At 37.6% G+C, this 21853-nt stretch overlaps 1 protein-coding gene across 1 annotated transcript; it reads left to right on the forward strand.

The window, feature by feature from the left end:
• The first annotated feature begins 1007 nt into the window (after positions 1-1007).
• Positions 1008-21161, forward strand: CIBAR1 (CBY1 interacting BAR domain containing 1). Its single transcript, XM_051785388.1, has 9 exons — positions 1008-1125; positions 2924-3158; positions 4796-4864; positions 9649-9750; positions 13415-13519; positions 14731-14844; positions 16347-16466; positions 20362-20460; positions 21032-21161. Exons 1-9 carry the CDS (start codon positions 1094-1096, stop codon positions 21050-21052), a joined length of 897 nt encoding a protein of 298 aa, XP_051641348.1. The 5' UTR covers positions 1008-1093; the 3' UTR covers positions 21053-21161.
• The last annotated feature ends 692 nt before the right edge of the window (positions 21162-21853 follow it).

Below are 21853 nucleotides of genomic sequence, written 5' to 3' on the forward strand. Positions count from 1 at the left end.
CTCACATAGCACCTGCAGGGACTCTGACACAGGCTCATGCCCACACAGTCACAAAGTCACATTCCCAATACATTACGTCTACAGAGAGGGGGTTGGGGTTGTTTTTTTTAAGGTTTTGAATTTTGTTTTTTCTTTTCTTTTTTTTTTTTTTTTTAAAGACCTTTCCCATGGCTGCCCAACCTCAGTGGATCTTCCTCAGGTGGAAGACCTGTGGGCCACATCCCCTGGTACTGCTTGTCACTTGCCAAGGCTAGACTTCTTTTTTTTTTTTTTTGTGAGACAGGCTTGAGCCTTCTGGCTTTCTGCTCCTGCACCAGTCCAGGCCTTGGTACTGCACTTGTCCTGGCACAGACTCAGTCCCTGCCCTTGGGCCAGGCTCAGGTGTGGGGCTCCACACACCCCGAGGGTCACCTGGAGCACCTGGACAACTCCGGTCACTGGTTGTTTCCCCCAGGGATCACAGAATCACAGAACATCCTCAGTTGGGACCCACATGGATTATCGAGTCCAAACCTTAGCTCTGCACAGGATCATTCCCAAGAGTCACACCATGTGCCTGAGAGCATCATCCAAAAGCTTCTTGAACGCTGTCAGCCTTGGTGCTCTGTACAGTTACCTGAAGGGAGGGTGTAGCGGGGTGGAGGTCGGTCGCTTCTCCCAGGCAACGAGTGACAGGACGAGAGGAAACGGTCTTAAGCTGTGCCAGGGGATGTTTAGGTTGGACATTAGGACGAACTTCTTACAGAAAAGGTGATTAGGCATTGGAATGGGCTGCCCAGGGAAGTGGTGGAGTCGCCGTCTCTGGGGGTGTTTAAGGAAAGATGGACGTGGCACTTAGGGCCATGGTCTAGCTGACATGGTAGCGCTCGGCCACAGGCTGGACTCCACGATCTCAGACGACCCTTCCAACCTAACGGATTCTCCGATCCCGTGACTTCCCTCACGGCACCTCCCGGGGGCGGAGCTGCCGCAGCCCGTCCCGCAGGCGGCGGGCGGTGTCCATGGAAACAGAGCGCACGCCGAGCGCCGCCTCCTTCCTTCCTTCCCTGCTTCCCGCCGGGCCGCCGCCGCCGCTTCCACCGCCACCGCCATTATGATGCTGCTGGGCCGCGGGCTGGACGCCAGGTACGGGGCGGGAGGCCCGAGGGAGCCCGGGGTGTTGCGGGGGAGGAGGCCTGGCCGCGGGCAGGGCAGCGGGGGATGGCGCGGCGGTCGGAGGCCGATGCGGGCCCAGTCCCCCTTGCCGCATCTGCCCACCCCGTGCGGTGGGGCCGCCTCTGCCTTTCTCCGGGAAAGGCCGCAAAACTTTTCTAGGCTTAATGTGCTTTGCAGAGATGAAGTAAAGATGTGCCGATATTTATTTGGGCCTCTCGCAGATAATTTTGTGGCCAGCTCTAAGCGATCATGAATAATGACGGGGGAATAAAAATTTTTACACCCCCATATAAATAAATGCAGTGTTTCATGTCTCCAAATTAAACACTAGTTGCACGGGAGTCTTGTGAGATCTGAATTGTAAAGAGGGTGAGGAAACGTGCTTAAGGCTTCCCCTTGGGAGGGGAACTTTCTGACATGAAGACCTTCCAAGGAAATAGAATGTACCTTTAACTGAAGATCTTATCACGTAGTATTAATTTTGAAAACCAACTTTGTTTGTACTTCATGAAATTCTTACTTTCCCACTCACTGGGTGAAACCTTCACTAATCAAATGGTTCTGTGCTCCAGCATGTTCTGGAGGACTTACTAGCATTTTTTTTTTCCTTTAATGAAATCTCTTTTTAACAGTCCTCTAGACTGCTTGCCATGAAGCAATGCAACTGGGATTTTGCCCATAGTGTAACTTTGGCCTGAAATACTTTTCCTGACGTAAAAGTGTTCCTTGCTTGAATTGACTGTATTATTGTTCATTCTCAAAATACTACATTTCTTCCAGTTTTTCTGATCTTCACGTGTCCCGATAGGAAGTCAGTATTTAAATATTGGTCAGCAATATTGGAGTAGCTTAAGGATATGAAGGAAGTTTTTGTTTCTGCCCCTTGCCAAGACAGTGGTATGAGTGAATTTTCTTGCTGAGAATTCAAGCACTTCACATGAACAGTCTTGTCTTAGACTGTGGAGACTTCTTAGGACCCAGTATGTGGAAGATACTGTTAGCTAAATTGTCTTGTAGCTGATTCAGTCTGTCAACAAAAACTGGCATGAATTCACACAACCATCAAATGATATAGGAATATGAAAGCAAAATACAAAGTGAAATACATGAATTATTGGAATTACTTATCTAGATCATTAATAATGAAACACACAGGCATTTGGATCAAATAAATTAATCAGATTTATGTAATTTAAAAGAAAACAGTTTATTAGTGTAATGAATGTTCTTTCAGTGGTTCAGAGTGTTCACCTCTGTACTTGTGTCCATTCACTTTTCATATTTAATTCTCAGCAATATTTATCCTTCATGCTGCTGACCAGGAACAGATTGGTACCTGTTCATGATTTAAAAACCATTTAATACCTCTGCTGCCTAATTTCTCCAGATTTGTCCTCTGCTGCCTAATTTTTCCAGCCATTGACTTGCCAGTTTAGCTTGCAGACTCATGCAGGAAGCAGTGGTCTTGGGAAGGTCTTGGTTTAGACTTCAGGTGTTACCACTGTGTTAGTAATAATACCAATAGTAATAGTGAGCTTTTGCTTAAATACAGTAAGAAAACTTCCAAGCAGATTTTTGTGATTTGGGGTTTCCTCTCTTGGATCTTTAAGTGTAAATCCTGCTTTTTTTTGTAGTTCATTTGTTATTTGTTCAGAAATAAGCACATAGTACGTCAGACTGTTACAACATTCTCTTTTTAAAAATAAATTTCTGTTTTGCACTGATTTGTGCCCTTCTTATTTTTTACTTATTTTTCTTTGGTATCCAGGGACAATCAGACTCGACAAATACAAGATGCTGTTTCAAATGTGGAAAAACATTTTGGTGAATTGTGCCAGATATTTGCTGGATATGTACGTAAAACTGCCAGACTACGAGACAAAGCAGATCTTCTAGTACATGAAATATATGCATATGCAGCCACAGAGACACCAAACTTAAAAGTTGGACTGAAAAACTTTGCAGATGAATTTTCCAGACTTCAGGATTATCGCCAGGCAGAGGTACAAAATTAAAGCTGTACATGTTGTGTTTGCCATCTGAACTTTTCAGTTACTTCTCTTTGATTAAAAGGAGAAATATATACTCTGCAATCACAAGAAAACATAGGAGAAAACATTTCTAAATATATTAGTGTCTGAGCAGGGTAGGCTGCCAAAGTATTCATCATTTACCCCCCTAACAACTAATGAAAACTGCCTGCAATTAGTCCTGTTGAAGTCAGCAAAACTATCCCTACGAGCACTCAAAGTATTTGAGACAGAGCAAGTTTTTTAATGGTCTTAGACTTTGGATTGTGATTTACGGTTAATAAAGTGTTCTTTTTATTTGTGTGACTTGACTTGTCTGGCAGCAGCTGAGGTAAAATCAGTCATTTCTCTTTTGTTGAGTCTTATCAGAAATAGTATGGAAGAGAATGGGCACTGGTGGCCCCACTGAGATGCTGTCAGGGACCACTGCAGATTTCTTAAGTTTGTAGTTTAACACTCAAAGTACAAACTTGATTTGGACAATGTGTGACTATATAGTCACATGTCTGCTAGATGAGTGAGAGTGTAAAGGAAGGTGTTTATGCCACTTCCACATCTATCTGCTGGGCCAGTCAAACTGTAACGTGTGATGCAGAATTCCAAATACTGCGATTTAAGACAAAATAAATTCATTCACATGGACTCAAACTAGTTTTTGGAGTATGTATCTATACTTTCAGTAGAGTGTAGAAAATTACCATTTATAGTTTTGAACAGCTAAGACCCACTATAATTCAAAAAAGAGACCGAAGTAACATGCACTTCATTCAGAGCCTTACTGCCCTAATCCTTTGTATTTTATTGGCAGTTCAAGTGAAATTGTTTGACAGTGTACTGGTAGAGTGTATAAAGGAAAAACGTTTGCTCAGTTGGCATAAATTTTAGCCCAGTTTAGAGGGAACTGTACATTCCTAATAGAGGTACACGCCTTGTCCTAATCTGGCCCATCTGGCCGAGCAGTGGGCCAGATGACTCACTGGTCCATAAGTCATTGGCAGCTTATGCTGGTGCTGCTTGGACAGCATTGTCAGGTTTGATGAGCAGGTCTTATCCTATTGCCTGTCTGACCATATGTAGCTGTTTTTCTAAGTAGGAGAACTGAAACAAAAATTCAGATGCACTCACCTGTGAAAGCATTCGTGCCTTTTACACACCCTGTTATTGGTATTTTTAGTGCATTCAGTACCAACAATGCAAGAAGTGTTACATTTTGTACAATATATTTGTTAGCAAAGATGGCTTAACCCATGATCTGTCAGTAAGTGTAGAGCAAAACATTGATCTTAGATAGAAAGTTACACATCTCCAAGATGCAGTGTTTGATGTATTTAGTACTCAGTTGTTAGAATCTCAGTGTTTCATTTATCCTGATGTATTTCTAATTAAGAAAAACGTAATTCCACTAGAAATCAGCTTGATCTCCTCAAAATACAAATTGCTTATTGGCTAATGTACTTGACTATAGTTTTTACAATATTTTTAAAACTATCCCATTATTTTTTCAGCATATATGGACTAATTCCTAATAAGATGAGTCACTATTAATTGTTTCCTGTTTCTGCACACCATAGATATGGATGATTCTAGTGGCCTTGTGATTTCTTTTGTAGGTCGACAGGCTTGAAGCCAAGGTTGTTGAACCTCTGAAATGTTATGGGACCATAGTGAAACTTAAAAGGGTAGGTTAAGCATCTGTTTTCTCACAAGGTACATTTCAGTGTTCTGGCCGCTCAGTTGAAAACTTCTGCTTTAGGGGGCGAATGGTTCTGATATTTCATATTGCAATAATCAGTCTAACTTAATTATGTAGTGATACATCTAAATTGAAGCTATATATATGTTTGAGAAAGAAGCTTTAGTGTGAAGATGAGGATATTCAGGCTCTTTGAGCACAAGCAAATGCTAAAAAAAAAGGCATTGTGGATAATGTGAAACTTACTGGATAGTGTCATTTATTATTGTTAGGGGTTTTTTTATTATTATGATTATGATTATTACCACTATTATTCAGATTTCCAAAAGGTGAATTATATGTAATGCTTTTGCATCTTAGTCATCAATATGCTGCCTTTAGCAGCTTTTCTAACTCAGAATTCCATTCTACATTAAAGTTCATAATTTAGAAGACACATTTGAAACTGATATATAGGTAGTGGCCTAAATCCCTCTCTGTCCTGTTAAGTCATCATGATGACCTGAAGATACAAAAAATCTGAGGTCTCTTCATTCACTATATTTTAGAAACAGTGTTTATAGGAGTTTGAAATGTTCCCTTAAAATATCTGAAAGTTTCTTTCCTCCAGGAGGGATAAGCTTGAGCTTAACTTTCAGTAAGCAGATACTAGTTTATAGGACAAAAGCAGATCTTTGTAATACTTGTATATTACACAGAGAATACCTTAGTCCTGTAAACTCAAATCTGTAATTGATGTCTATCTGTATCATAGTCTATATAAATCAAAATATTAAATTATTATTCTTTGATTATATTTTACGTACTAAAATCTTACAGTGTGTTCATCATGGTTAATTTGAGTATGTTGTGGCACTGCATCTCAAACTAGCATTTTTCATATGTTTTTGTTCTGTATCTTTTTCATATGGTGAAGAACCGAGTACAGTGTGTGGAACTTACCGCACAGCTACCTCACTTGGAGATTGGAGAAACAGTTGTGAAGGAGATGCATCCTGCACTTGAGTGGGATTACATGTGGTGGTCCTTAGCAGAGTTGTAGACTATAGAGGCTAGAATCTGGTATCCTAATAGTCATTATAAAACCCAGTTGGTGAGATCTAGAACTGAGTATTCCATGGGATATAAATGTTGAGGGTGGAAGACAAGCTTCATGTGTTTGTGGCAGTATGGTTGCTGAGGAGACACAGAGCACTACAGCAGTGCCTGGGGTTTGCAAAGCATTGAAGGTGCATTGCCACTGATAGCCAGTAATGCTGAGGACAGAAGCAACTGAAGCCAGGTCATCCCTTGCAACAATGAATGGCATTTCCTGTTGTCTTTGCCTTTCAGAATGCCAGAAAGCATTGCATAATGTTTATTTCAGCTACAGTGAGGAGTACAAGAGTATTCTTAAACTGTAGGTGGGATTAACTATTTTTGTCAACACACCTTTGAACTAAGGTTTTGCTAAAGACGTAGGCCATTAAATGGTTATTTTTTCCCCATTGCACATTAATGATAAACTGTGGTTAAAATTTCAACTGTCTGGTCTTCAGTTATCATCTCTAAACACTGGGACATCTTTAGTGAAAAAGAAAGTTTTGTGACTCTTAAATTTAGCACAAGGTGTAGGACTGCTTTACCTATAACTACCTTAGCTAAGTAAAACCTGTTAGAACATGTCATTATGGCACTTTCTATAAAGGGAATGTTCTCACTGTTACTTACTTATTGGAACTGTTCCAGGATGTACACAAGAGTACTTCTGTGCTTTATCTAAAAAGGACTGTTGCTATTTCTGTGGCATAAGACATCAATGTCCTGTGCTACTAAATGCTTTAAAGAGGCCCAGATAATGAGAGTAGTGTTGTCCTTTAACTGCTAATGCAATAAAATTGTTTCATTCACTTGTTCTGGTTTATGATGCCAAATAGCTTCAATGGACATTAATATAATGTTCTGTAATGTACCTTAAATGTAGGATTTTAGGATTTCTTTCTGTTTCATTGTTCTGTATATCAATCTTCACTTTTCTGCTTTTTGGCAACTCTGTTCCTGGCTCCTTTTCTTCATATAAAACAGGACATCATAAAACCAAGGTGATCCACATGCAGAAGAAAGGATTGGTTTGCTTTAATAACTTCAGTGACTGAAGCAGGTAACAGTACAGTGATGAGGCTCTGTCAGCTCACTGTCTGGTGGACAGACTGTAGCTGTACTTCTCTGTGGCTTGAAATTAGATGGGTGACCAGTGTTCTTACATGTGACTTGAATTCATTTTTTTTCTGTTAGGTAATAATGTACACCTTGATTCTTTCACCATTATCACATTTTCCCCAGCTTTTTAATATTTTTACAGGGTTTTTTTCTGCACCCTTTTCAGTTTTTCAACATGTTAGACAAAATATGCATGTAACTGTGCCCTGCCTTTGTACATCCAAAACTTGTGTATAGCTTCACCACTATAGCCACAAGTAGCACTAATTCTTTATCAGGCATTGGTTAGTAGAGAAGTATGTTTCTTGGTGGCTGATGCTACAGAAAACAGAGGTAGAGGAGGGAACTGTAAGTATTTCCAAAGTCACAACATGCTAGAAAGAACATACTGAATTTTATAACAATTCTAGAACTCTGCATGAAAGTCAGACCCCTTTTAGCCACAGCTTGAAATCTGATTGACTGTTTTAGATGGGCCTAGAAGTCAGTGCTGTTAACAGGACTTAGTCATTAAATAACACTAAACATGCAGCTGTGAACATTAGATACAAATCGTTTTGTTCTGTTCCAAAAATAAATAATTCTTCTCTTTCTCTACCTTTAAAATTTAAAACTCAAACCAATAAAGCAATAAAAAAAATTCTGTTATTGCTTTTCTTGTAGCTTCATGGTTTTGATAAAGGGAAAAGCCCTTTCCAGCAGTGTTTTGGATGACCTTAAAGGTGCTGTAAATTCCCTTCTGAAAGAACAGCAGTAAAATTAGTTTTGATGGGCTAAAGATGCAATAGTTATTATTATCAGAAACCAGCTTTGTCCCCCTAAAGGGGAAGCAAAATGAGTCATACACAAGGACATACAGACAGACAGTAAAGACAGAAACAAGGAGGAAACTGCATTTTTTGACCCTGACCTCATGTACAGACACATTATTGAAGGAACACAGCACTGTAAAACTTGGCACGCTTGTGTGTGTCACTGACAAGTGATCTGGTCACAGGGTTACAAAACCTGCTGAAAGACACATCCTTAGTTGCATATCCTTCTGGGTAAAGGAGACATACAAGCATATTAAAACTCTGAAATCCAAGGAAGGAGCACAGACAACTTCCCAATACAATAGTTTCTAATAGCCCTAATTCCCTCCATTCTGAAGTAGTTGATAAATGGGAACTGGTGTTTTTAGAGAAAAGAATGGTTTGAAATGTATACCCAACTTCTGGCTCGGATTTTGTTAAGACTTCTGGCTGTATCTGTGCTTGTTTTAAACTACTGCTCCTTTAAATTGAAGCCATCAAAGTGTATGTTATTTCTGATACCAGGGTCAGGGAAGTGATAAATATCTGACTGATAATCTTAAATCCCATGAATGCCAAACACTCTTCAAAACACAGTTTTATAGCATGAACAAAAATTTGAGACTGGTAGATAAACGTGATTAAATTGTCACAGATCTTCCTCAAAGTACATCTTCTCCTTTGGAAATGAGGAGCAAAAATATTTATCAGCAGTTTCTGCCTTTTCTAAATCAGTAAGTTTCATCTTCTCCAGCTACATCATTAGTAGGATGTGTTTTGTTTCAAATGGTTTTAAACACCTTACTAACTGCATATATAAAAATACGCAGTTCAACCCTTTCAGCCATAGATTTTATATTTCACACCTTGAAATCTGTGTAGCACAGAATTATGGAGTTGTTAAGGTTGAAAAAGACCTCTAAGATCATCCAACTGTTAGCCCAGCACCACCATGTTTACCACTGAACTATGTCCCCAGGTGCTGTATCCACATCTTTTGTGAACACTTCCAGGAATGGTGATTTTACCATTTCCCTGGATAGCCTATTATGACTGACCACCCCTTCAGTGAAAAAAATTTTTCTATTATTTAATCTAAACCTCTCCTGGTGTCCTCTCCTCCTGTCACTCGTTGCCTGGGAGAAGATACCAACCCCCAGCCTGGCTACAACCTCCTTTCAAGGAGTTGTAGAGAGTGATAAGGTTCCCTCCATCCTCCTTTTTTCCAACCTGAACACACCCAGATCCCTGAGCCGCTTCTCATCAAACTTGTGCTCCAGACCTTTCACCAGCTCTGCTGTCCTCTGGACAGGTGACAGCAGTTATGTTTTCTTCATAACTTCTGACTGGTACTGGCTGCTTCCTGCTTTGTTATTTTTCTTACTGATATATTTGATGCCACTTTTTATTTCTAAATGCCACCTTTATTCTGTTTCTAAGTCAGGAATGGGCCTGCCTTCTTACTGCTTTGGGGATCTCAGCTTTTGGCCATCTGCTATACTTGTCATGAAAAGCTGTGAATGTATTTTTCTTCCCCACATTTAAAATTACAGTGCATGCTATAGGGAGCTGTGCAAGGTTGGGATTGTGCAGCACTCCTTTGGTTCCCACTGACTTCTCTTTCAGAGGATCAATTAACAGGATAAGATCTATAAAATCTGGTTTTGTTTAAAGCAGAAGTTTGGTCCATTTTCTAGGCAATGCATGTATGAAGGGAAGTGTATTTTGTATTACCCTAGTTTCATTTTAAACATGTCTAAAACATTTTTATTTCCAGGATGATCTTAAAGCAACTTTAACAGCAAAGAACCGAGAAGCCAAGCAATTATCTCAACTGGAAAAGACACGTCAGCGGAATCCATCAGATCTACACATTATTGTATCCTATTTTTCTAGTCACTATGAGAAATATTTTTAAAATTTCTTGGGAATTAAACTATTGTGTTTAGAAAGCAGTAAGAAAGTAGTAGTAGCAATAAGTCTCCTTAGAAGGATTTTCTCCAATGTCAAATCATTTCTTAAACTTCATAATGAGTTACAGCTTATAATAGCTGCTGTTACTTCTTTTTTAATTGAACAGAAACTATTTTTTGATATGTTTATGTAAGAGAGGTAGGCATAGTTTACATCTAGGAATTTGGAAGTTTTTGAAAATAAGTGTAATCAGACAACTTTTTTTATTTCTGTGGATTTCTTGTTTTATTGTTTTTCTTCCTGTCATTTTGGTAGTTGTTGTGCTTCCTTGGATGTAGATGGGGTATGAGTTTCCTCCAACTGCGTGAAGTGTGAAAGGAAAAGTTGTTATTCTGTTAGTAGCATACTCAACTAGACTACTTTTCCTTTCCAAAGACCAGTCACCTTCCCCAGTACACTATTCTGTATCAGAGGGAAAAATTAAGCCCCCACAGAACTTCCATTACAATCTCACTGAAGTCTCAAATTCTGAAGCAATCAGAATATAGGAAATGCCAAAACAAAGAGGATCAAGGCAACCCTACTTCAGTCCCTTTATGCCTACATATGTCCCTTTATGCCTACATAAAGCATTTAAGTTCATGATGATGTGCTGTTTACTTTTTATTACACTCTAGTGCTGGACTCAGGAGTTAAGCAGTCCTATTCTTAGTTGGATTTTATCAACTTTATTTCAGAAACTAGGATCTTTAGTGACTGGGGCATGGGAGTGTAGAAAGCAAAAATGATTGTGATGGTCAAGTGCCACACAGGAGAACTACATTTTATTTTTGTCTCTGCCAAAGAATTCACATCTAATATTAATCAGATCAGTTAGGTCAAGTGATAACTAATTTGAATGCCTTCTGTAATAAAGACAGATGCATGTCAGCTATATAGTTAGAACTTGAGCTGTGATGCAAAGTTCTCTTCTGTTGGAATTAGAGTAAACTGTAACAGGAAGCTTTCTCCCCAGAGGGACACTGGTCACATTTTTCTCCCTCTTGAGCAGTAGTTTTTTCATGGGAATGTCACTGGCACCTAGTTAATTTCTTCTTATCTGTTTGCTAAGCTTCTCACAAACACACCTCTGTGGCTTAGCTTCTTGTAACACCTGTGCTTTCTATAGTTAAGGCTTTGCCTGAAGAGTTATAAAATCTCAGTACAGTCTGCTTTTCATATGGCCAAAGGCACCAAACACTCTGTATTTGCATTTTAACGTGATTGACACAAAATGCGTGAAAAGGTATTAGGAGCAGGAATATGTTCATTTGCTTTTGGGGACGTGTGCAGGTCAGCTTTCAGGTCTGAGAGAGGCTTCACGACATTGGAGCACAGTAGTTGGGCTCCTGCAATGCTTCTCTTATGGTCGAACAACTATGATGTTGCAGCAGCAAACAAGTTTGGCCCCAGATAGCAAAGGATCTGTACTCACTCCCATCTTACAAAATGGGGGTGGGGATGGGGGTGGGAGGGTAGTACTGCTTTGAAAAGAAAACATTACCAAATTTTTAAAAATATAAAAATACAATTTTTAATCATTTTTTCCCCTGAAATAGTCTACCTAGGTTGTTTAATTTTTTTTTTTTTTTAATAAATAACCAAATCCTCAGTCCAAGACAAACAGCTGTCCTGAAATGTTTTGGTCTGGATACTTGAATTCTAGCAAAGCTGTAACAAACTGTAATGTCTTAGAGCCAGAAGCTTCAAACAACATAATAGTAGCACTAAGTATACAGAAGTTTTGAAATAACTAAGGTAAATAGTTCACAGCATATTAAAAGCAGAAGTGAAAATGCATACTTTAATCAATATTGGTTGTTACATTGCCATTTTTTCCTTCACTAGTATTTCCAGTCACAGGTGAGTGTTTAGAAGAGAAAATATCAAACTGCTGTTGTGCGAACTATGGACGCTCTCTGACTTTAGACATTTCACTCTACAACAGAGAGAATTCCTTTCCCAAAGCATCTGCACACAAAAATCTGGCCAGTCTATTTCAGATGTATTGAGATGTATTTGATTATCATAGAAGTAACATAATGTATTTGTATGTGTAATGGCTGCTTATGCAGCTTATGCTGCCTTCACTTACAGGGAGTAACTGATTGAACTAATTGAGAATACACAAAATGTCTTTTCTTACTCTGTTTCCCTCCTGTGTTTTGGGCAAAATCAAGAAAGAGAGGTGAACAGGTGACCTTATGTACTACTAAACACTGTTACCAATTTTTTTGCCCAGTAATGGTGGCAGAATTGTGTCTGTGACTTTAAGCTGGTTTTGAAAGATTGTTTCAATTTGATAATCCTGTAATACAAGGTTACCAGATTGTAATCAAAGAAGTCAACAGAGCATACCTTATGCGTTAGGTTTCCATATGTGTGGCACTAAAAACTAGATCACAGGAACTGGACCTGTGGTGCCTATTTAAAAAAAATTTCCTCTCTTAAGTTACAGTTTTTTAGATATGGGAAGAATCCTACCACTTGATCGTAGACAATACTTGATCCATGTCCTATTTTCAAATCTCAGCACAAAATAGATTTGTGATGATACTCACTGAGTGAGCCTATAAGTATCACTAGTATATGATGTTTGACCAGTAATCTATGGAAAATTACATAAGTTTAGACCCAAATTTTGTAGTCTTCAAGTACAAGCTCTTAGATCTGTACATCATTATTTTGTAGTAGTACACAGTTCTCAGACTTGACATAACCAGAACAGTTTCAAGATCTTTATTTAAATGGTAGTGTGCATTTTTATAAAGTTCATAATTATATGTAATCAAAAAGCTATCTAAATGCTTTTTGTAGTAACAAAATAAGGAAAACTGTGTATTTATGTGTTAGGGATTGGTTGATGTGTCCCCATCTCAGTGCCCTGTTGAAGATGTTTACTATAAAATATCTTAATAATACAAAAATACTAAAAATATGAAATACCTGAAATGCTTTTGGATCTAGAAATTATAACAACTCTAGCCTGCAGATTGAGATATTTACAGGATAAATGCATTACTTTCAGCTGCTGCTCTAATTGTCTATTTAAATAATATATAAAAACTTAGTAAGATGAGGTTCAGCACAGGACATTGGAAGAGATTCCTTAAGGACCCAGCAGGTTGATCTGCACTTGAAAACAAGCGTGATCTTTTCTGCTCATCCACTGCACTGGCACGTGCAGTCCTGCCTTCTCCTTTGCGCAAGCTTAAAAAAAAACCAAAACAAACAAGAACTTTTTCTGAAGGGTAAACCCTTGGGCTGGGTTAAGTACCTGGACCCAGTCCCTGTGTTGTCAATGGGGTGTCAGGGCTGGCTCAGTGAAATTATCAGATGATTATTACAGAAAACGGATCAGGGCAGAGGGACCTTCCTGACTGGCTGCAGCTGTTCATTTTTCATGTTTCACATCAAAGTAACAACAGTGTAGGAGGCATCTTTATATGTTTATTAAGCAACAGATTTACAAATACTGTAACACAGATATGTAGTTTTGAAAACCCAGACTTCAATGTTTTCATGGCAATTGGAGCAAATAGCTTTGTATCAAATGCAAGACTAATTTCACCTCTGTGTTACTTTACCAGGCTGAAAGTGAACTGCAGAGAGCGACACTGGATGCTACTCGAACAACGCGGCAATTAGAGGAAACTATTGATAATTTCGAGAAACAGAAGATAAAGGATATCAAAGTATGTGTGCTCACATTTCAGTATGTGATATCAATTTTATCTTGCATAATAAAATTACTATAGTTAAGTGTTGGGCAAGATTAGCAACATTTAATATTCACTTAAATGCAAATCTTGTGGTATTCATGAATATTTCAGAATCACAGAATTGTTAGGGTTGGAAGGGACCTCTGGAGATCATCAAGTCCAACTCCCCTGCCAAGACAGGGTCACCTAGAGCAGGTTACACAGGAACGTACATAATCCAAATATGAGGAAATCTGAAATTAAAAAATCAGTTCATTACTCTTCCAGCTTTTGGAATTGAAAATTTTCCTGTCTCCAGTTGTTTAGTGTCTACACCGTCACGAGTTGCTGTATTCTACTTCACTAGTAGCTGCATTTGTTAGTGGAATGATATATGTGGATTAATATCAGCAGAATTAACAGAAATAGTGATAAGTAAATAATATATTTATCCATGCTGAAGTATGTGTATGTTACTGTAGTTAAAAGTTTTACTGATGCAAAAAGCACAAAATGTTCAGTGACTGCAAGCAGTGAAAGCTTTCATTTCTCTATTAATGTCAAACATTAAGTGGCGCAAGTCCCAAAGACTACAGTGACTGAAAAACACTTGCATTATGTGATCTCAATTATAAAATTGCTTTAGTCATTTTTTTTGGGGGGGGGGGGAGGAGACAGACAGACAGTCTAAACAGGAAAGAATGAAAGATGGTTGAAAAACCCAACCAAACCAACCAGTACTTGATATTGGAGTAATTGGGGGGGGGGTTCAATATATAAAGAATACTTTATTATGTAAAATATATAAATATTTGTAAATTATAGAAATGTATAGAATTTACAGATAACTTACCCCCAAGCTGTTATAAAAGATTGTCTTCAATAAAGCAAAAATCCACCAACTACATCTTGTAAATACATACTGGGGATTATCACTTTTCACCATGACCTTATTCCTAATGAGTCTCCTCTTCACTTTTCAAGCATTTACTTAGAATTTATAATGAAATAATAACAACTGCACAAGTGATAACCCAGCCAGCATTTATGTTTAATTTCTAAAATTCAGGTCTGACTACTTAAAAGTACTAAGTATTGTGCAGTTATTTGTATCATAGAAATACCAAGTACAGAACTCAGTAACTTTTTGAAGTGGAAATGTACTTTATTGGATTAAGAAAACCTTTGTTTTCATTTGCTTTTAGAACATCTTTTCTGAATTTATAACTATTGAAATGTTGTTCCATGGGAAAGCTTTAGAGATATATACTGCTGCCTACCAAACTATCCAAAATATTGATGAAAGTGAAGATTTGGAGGTAAGAGTGATGAAGATTTGCTTTTCAGTATACTTCCTACCTAAAAAGAGTTTTCACACTTGGGCTATACATGTCCCAGGCAGAAAAATGCAACATATGTTTCAGGTTCCCAGAACAAACTTCTTATGTATATCAAGCCTTTTTTTGCACTTCTCCAGCAAGAGCATACAGGTTTATAATCTCAGAGAACACAAACAAACAGAGAACAACTGCAGTGGCAATCTAATCTTTCCCACAAAACACAGATAAGAGATTTTTCCGAAATTACCTGCTTCTCCAAGCTCAGGTAATCACAGTTCTTAAAGAATACCTCTGCAGTGAATCTTGCTGTAAAGATGTGCATAGAGAAAACCCTACACTGCTCTGATCAGATGATCTAAAGACTAATTACTGCATTAAAAAAACCTACTGGGTTTTTTTTGTCTTGTGGCAGTTACAACTTCAAGTCACTCCTTCTTCTCTATTGAGTTATAGTCTCTCTGTCCCAAGACTTGCTTTTCAGTCCTTTTTTTCATTCTTGCAGTTCTTCTGAATGTTGGGCCTTTAAACTGAGTATCACTGAGATGTATGTTGTATATATATATTCAGCTTGTCAAAAAAGTTGGATCATTTTCAGTCTTCTTCTGTAAAGCCTACAAGTCCTGATTTTATTTTGTTCATGACACAGCTCAGGATCAAGTATTCAGTTAGTGCAAGACACAAAAAATCATGATTCTTCAGTGGCAATCACATTTGAGACTACTTGGTAATTTTGCTTCATTTAAACTATGCCACGGCAATCTTGTACTATTGTAGTTTCACGATTAAAATGTCATGTGGCACCAATTCAGAAAAATCCTTTAAGTCAATACTTTGTCTTTCACAACCAAATTTCTAATCTCATTTTAAATTTCCTGTTAATTGGACAATTATTTACTTCCCATAAAAATACTGACTGTAATCTGCCATTTCCTTGACTTTAATAAAGTCTTGCATGAATAGCTTTATTGGAAATAACTTGCAAATATCATGGATGTTGCAGTCTCCTCTGTATTCTAAGAGGTTTCCCAAATTTTTCTCAAGCTGTTCGTCTCCTGAACATTTCAAGTAAAATTTTTCTGATGTGTCTGTGACTGTCAGCAAGGAATTCCTTGTGAAGGGGCTAAGAGTTCATCTTTCTGAGAAATGGAGAACCTGAAGGCAGTTGCTGGGGTTCATACCTCTAGGTTAGCCTGAAACTCAGCTACATACCTTGGTGAGAAACTCTTGCAAGTTTTCCATGTGTAAATGCCCTCAAGTCTCTGAAGAATGTTTACTTTGACCACATAAGTATGTTGATGTGTCTCAGGTTGAGAAACGATGTTGTTTCAGCCAAAAGTGATCAATCCAGACTACAGCTGATGCATATCTTTAGATCAGGTTTCATTGACCAGTGCTGCATTTCTGCTAGCTTCAGTATAGGTGATTCTTAGCTTGCAACCTGTATCATGGTACCTGAGTCACAGCTTTCTCCATTTCAACAGGTTTTTCGGAGCTCACTTTATCCATCGGACTATCAGTCTCGCCTAGACATAGTTCGTGCAAATTCCAAGTCCCCCCTGCAAAGAACTGCCTCCTCAAAATCTTCATTGAGGACAGTACAGGTAAGAAAGAAAAATTACAATTGCATGATAAAAATCACTGTATTAAAGCTCTACTTAAGATAGTATTTTAGCTAGTGTACATGGATCCACTATCTTCACTCAGTTCATGACAGTCAGAAAGGTAAAGAAAATTCCAAGGGCATAAATATCATATTAAGCTCTTAATAATGCAGCTTTATCATTTGAGAGAAAAAAAATTCAGCTTTTAAAGCTGTGTTGCTTACTTTTGAAAAATGCCATTTCCAGCAATGCTATTTCTTCCATCAACAAACTATGGCATCTCACAGAGAAAACATCTAGGAGCTTATTTGAAAGAGAAGTGACATTCTTTAAATAACACTTGCATATTATTAGTCTCAGTATCAGATTCTAGAGTGTGACTTCTCTACCAGATCCTAACTCAGATTAGTGATATCTTGTAGCAGCAGAGCAAACCCATGACCAACAAACTTTTCCCTATATAATCTGAAAATTCAGAGGAGGTGAGGAAAAGGAGGATGATAAAAATGAGTGAAACAAATGGAAACAGTGCCACTGGTTTTGGATCAGCTACCTTGCAATAGTCTTTGGCACTTGTTTGCATCAGTAAACTTGCAGACATTGCAAAATGGCTAAATTATTTTTTCTTTATTGCAGCCATAATCCTGTAACTATGATGATTCTTACCAGTGTTTCAGCTAAGACAAAGATAGACACATTTAAAATGTACGTCTTACTTTTCTTCTTTCAAATCATGCATTGATACTGTAATAAGGAAAAGTTATCTTGATTACATACACATTTTACACCTTCGCAACACAGAAAGGATCAGTTATTACAGTTGAGCTATTCTGTTGAAAGTGAGTTAAGTCATCTGAAAAGATAAAAGAACCCAGTGATTCAGTGCATGAAATACAACCTGGACTCAGAGTAACCCACCAGTCTTCTCTATCAAATAAGCAAATTTCATGTTCAAGCTACTTTAGAAAATGTGAGAGAGAAAAAAAAACCCAAAGCAACAGGAAACTGAATATATGTACACTGATTTCTCCCAGAGATGGAGTGGAACTCCATTTTGACTAACTTGCAAGTTTACCTAGACCTCTCTCTTAGTTATAACTTCAGATGTTAATGTTCTCATAACATCTCACTGGAATATCTGAAAAGAACAGGAAGTCATCTAGACCTAGAGGGAAACTGCAATACATTTCAAAATAATGTTGTCTTACTTGGCTGTGCAGTGTATCTGCAGAGGATCATATGGCAGAAAAAAAGCAGTGGAACATCCTACTAATGCAGTCACTATAGGGCAGTGAAGAAGGGGCAGGCAGCCTGTTCCATTCACTCCCCATGTGCCCTTTCTGATTCTGCAAACAGCGTGTTGTTGAGTTACACTAAGGGCTCTAATCTCTGGAACCCACCAAACATCTCATGAGAGAAAAAAAAAGCTGTATTCAGAAAAACCTTCAGGTGACTTGTTTTCTCTTTTCTGGGGATCTTTCACTCCCAGATTTTTCACAAGTCTAGTTTCCTGCTACATAGTAATCCCTTACTAACTGCAAGGCAGCACTTGACAATTTCCAGTGCAAAGCAGTACAAACGATATGGTAAGCAGTTCACAGCATCACTGTGCCTAGGGCTGTGAGGTGGGGGAGGACAGACAGACACATACATGCCAACACTAACCCGTAGGTGGGGGACGTGGGGGAAGTCACTGCACACCAGATGGGATAAACTGTGCCACTAATACAGTTCAGGTCTTTCAGAAGATTTAAGGCATACCATTCTTGAATTTATTTCTGGTTCTGTGGACTAACTTTCTGTATTATTTGTATGTTAAAAATCTAAAGTAGTCCTTGAGCTTGATACATTGTTTCACAAAGAGCTACCGCCTTCATTTTGCACTTCACTTGGCAATTTAGCCTATCATTTTGTTTTACTGATTCAAGTTGGTATATGCTGTACTTTTAGAATATAGCAGAAGAAAATGACATTTTCTAGATATTTTAAATCAAACTTAACTATGTAAGTTTTATCTACATGCACTTAATATAACAAACTGTTTTGCACTGACTCTCTAGGACAGCAAAGTATCATTCTAACAGTTATTGAAAATGTCTGCATCTGAATGCTCCAAAACTGCCCACTGCCCAAGACATGAGGAGAGGATTACCATGCTTTCTCTAGTAACACCTGCAGTGAAACATGGAACTGAACAGCTTAAGCAAGAACAGTCATCACACCTACATGCAAACTCATAGAATTAATCTTCACATAAAATTATTTATGAGCAACAAACTATCAGATTTTTTTATTATTATTATTTTAAATTTTTTCAACATGAAGTAATCAAAAATTAAATTTTCAAGTACCGGTATGTTCTAGCTCTGTGGCACAATAATGTGGATTTAAACTGCCTAATTCCCTTACCACTATCAGTGATAATATTTAACGTACTATTTAGTTAATTACAGCACAGTCAGAGGTATTTGAGTAGTGAGCACAAAAACGCCATAAAGCCAAACCCAACACCGCTTATTTCAGGAAGGGGAAGGGGGAACTGTTCTTCAGAAATGTGACGCAAGTTCCGTTTAAGAATTTGAGATACTCTTAACTAGAAAAAAACCAGGAAAATTAGTCTATCCCATTGAAATGACACTACCTTAACAAGGTCAGTCTGCAGCATTCCTTGATCACTAATTACAAATCAGTGCCATTGTCTTTTTTTTTTCTTTCACAGAATGAGAGATTGCTGTTTTAGGCATTTTAGCTCAAGTTAACCCAGCTTCATCCAATGATTAACTGCATTTTCTATTACGTTCAGGAATTTGTAAGCATTTGCTTGAAGCTAAATTATGTACTTTTTGAGCATCAACAAGACTAAAGATTTTTCTGCTTTCATTAGTTCAATGACTGCAGTTTGCTTTATGCACACACAAAAATCTTGTTACATACATGGCTGTATGAATTATAACATCTCAGAAGTCAATTTAATAATGAGCATTTAAGGACTTTTAAAATAAGGGGCTGTTTAAAAAAAAAGGCATGTTCTGTCTTCAGTACAGAAGTTTTATTATATCACTGTACGTGAGAAAACACAGAAAATATAACCAAAATTAGATCTGCAGATGTTCTTAAAGAACTGCTGAACCTGAAATCATTTTTCAAAAGCATTCCAGATGACTTGGATAACTAATGTTCTCTTTCTCATGGGGAAAGAAAAAGAACGCCATATATCCTACATGAAATTGTAAATGTTGCATTGTCTGTGAAGAATCTATCTTCAATAGGAATTAGATTGAACCCTCATTAGAAAAAAGTACAGATTGCAGAATCTGTCAGATGAGATGAAAGCTTGGCAGCTGCCACTTGTTTTTAATGTTTGATGAACCAAAGAAAGGAGACTAATGTCATTCTGAAGGGCAAGCACTGATGGGCAGGGAAAGTTGTTCATCTGTGAATGAAGACTTTTAATAGTTTGTCTAATTCATTCTCAAAAAAAAACACCCTAGAGCAGCATAGTTTTGAACTTTTAACTGGAGGTCTGATGTCTTCAAGATAAGATTAGGCCCTAATACTCATCTTCAGCCTGCTGTCTCAACAGCCAACCCAGGAACAAACATCTTGTTGATTTTTAGCATTAATTGGATCAAAGTATAGTTTTCCCAATCCTATAATAGTTGTCATGACAATGGGGATTTTTTTTTAGCTTTTAAAAATCATTACAGTATTTTTATTCTGTGCCATGTATCTTTTCATTGGCTTGCACGTTATGAAGGGTTAAGGGACAAACAACTTATGCACTCCCCCAAACAAAAAACTATAAATATTTAGACTGGAAATGCCAACAGATAATTGTTTTTCTTTGAGGAGAAAAAACACTTGATTTACTTCTGCTGGATTTTTGTTTTGGCAGATTTCCCGCAGTATGCTAAGAAGAGATGAAGAAGAAGAGGAGGAAGATGAGGATGAGGAAGAGGAGGATGAGGAGGAAGAATTTGATGCTACTAAGGAAGTGAGATAACAAAGCTATTCTAAGAGAGGGTTTTTATTAAGGGGAAAAAAATCCCTTTACCTAAAGGCTTTTGTGTGTTGATCAAAAATTTCACTGAGGCTGTACATTTAAAATTCTAACAGGAACAAGCACTAATTCTAGAGTGCCGGACAACAAATGACCAGTTTCAAAGAACGGAACAAAATCTGCTGAAAATGGACAATTTCAGTAGCTAGAAAATGAAATATTTAAATAGAATCCTGTATTATATTTGCATAAATATTGTATTGCAGTCATATTTGCTTAAACTTTCATGAACAGTGTCCAAAAACTGCACTAAGCTGACAAGCAGTTATGAACATAAGGGTTTGCTTGTAACTTTGCCAATATATTACCTTATTCTCTAGCTAAACACCTCTTCCATTTAGTAAGTCCTCTAGCTGTACCTGTCATGACTGGGTTTATATATCCTAAATGAACTGTAGTAATCAAAAAACTGTTTGCAGCAACAACATGTTTTCACTTTGTTACGCACCTTGGATGGCAGAAGGCAGGGTGAGGTGTATTGTTTTCTTGTTTTCATTTTCCTCAGGCTTTCCTCAGGCTAAGATGACTTGATTCCTTTACACATAGAGAATCAATGCTCACAAATAAGGACTGAGCCCAGTATCTACGTTTATTGCTGCTTTGCTTTTAAATAAAGTGCCTTCATGATAAAACTAGTGGATATTTTATGTAGTTGATGTTTATTATATTAGTTGATATGCTATAGAGTTCAAATTTCATGTGCTTAACTACATGATTCAGTTACTGATTCCATCAAACATACAAGAAATTACACATTTTGAGTGTAATTTCTTATTCTGTTTGGAGATGGTGATACACACGTTCATTTTTTAACAGTGTACAGTTGTCTGCCAGAAAGCCACTACCACACTGTTCATCTCCAGCTCTAGTTAAAGAGCGAACGCATGCATAAATATAGAATTTAAACTTGTCACTAGGAAAAAAATTTCAAGTTATGGAAATAAACCAAAAAGTGCATTTATAGTATTGATGCATACCTATTCTGATGTGAAAAAACAACTTTTGCCAAAATTAATGTGATGGAAATATAAGTGAAAATGTCACAATAAAGGGTTCTGTTTTAAACCCAGAAAATAATTTTACACCAGAATTACATACTATTGACATTGTACAACTGTTGACAAAGAGTAAATACAAATGAGCCAACTTTAAAACTATCTAGGTAACCAATTCCCATCTATTTCAGCAACTAAGGCACTTCAATAAATATTTGTATCACAACATCAGAATTATGGTCACCACTTTACCACTTCATACTCAATGAAGTAGTCCATCTCCAAAACAGATGGCCAACTTCATAACAATACTAGGCTTTCATATCATATAC

The sequence above is a fragment of the Manacus candei genome, unplaced genomic scaffold, assembly GCF_025592945.1.
Source record: "Manacus candei isolate 608988 ecotype Guabito, Panama unplaced genomic scaffold, ASM2559294v1 h1tg000019l, whole genome shotgun sequence".
Taxonomy (NCBI): Eukaryota; Metazoa; Chordata; class Aves; order Passeriformes; family Pipridae; genus Manacus; species Manacus candei.

What these genes read in the sequence shown, in the direction of transcription:
- CIBAR1 (XM_051785388.1), top strand. Translation starts at nt 1,094, where the DNA reads ATGATGCTGCTGGGCCGCGGGCTGGACGCCAG. An exon ending in AGAAGATAAAGGATATCAAA is followed by an intron (nt 13,520 to 14,730) that starts GTATGTGTGCTC and finishes ATTTGCTTTTAG; the next exon opens with AACATCTTTTCTGAATTTAT. An exon ending in ATGAAAGTGAAGATTTGGAG is followed by an intron (nt 14,845 to 16,346) that starts GTAAGAGTGATG and finishes CCATTTCAACAG; the next exon opens with GTTTTTCGGAGCTCACTTTA.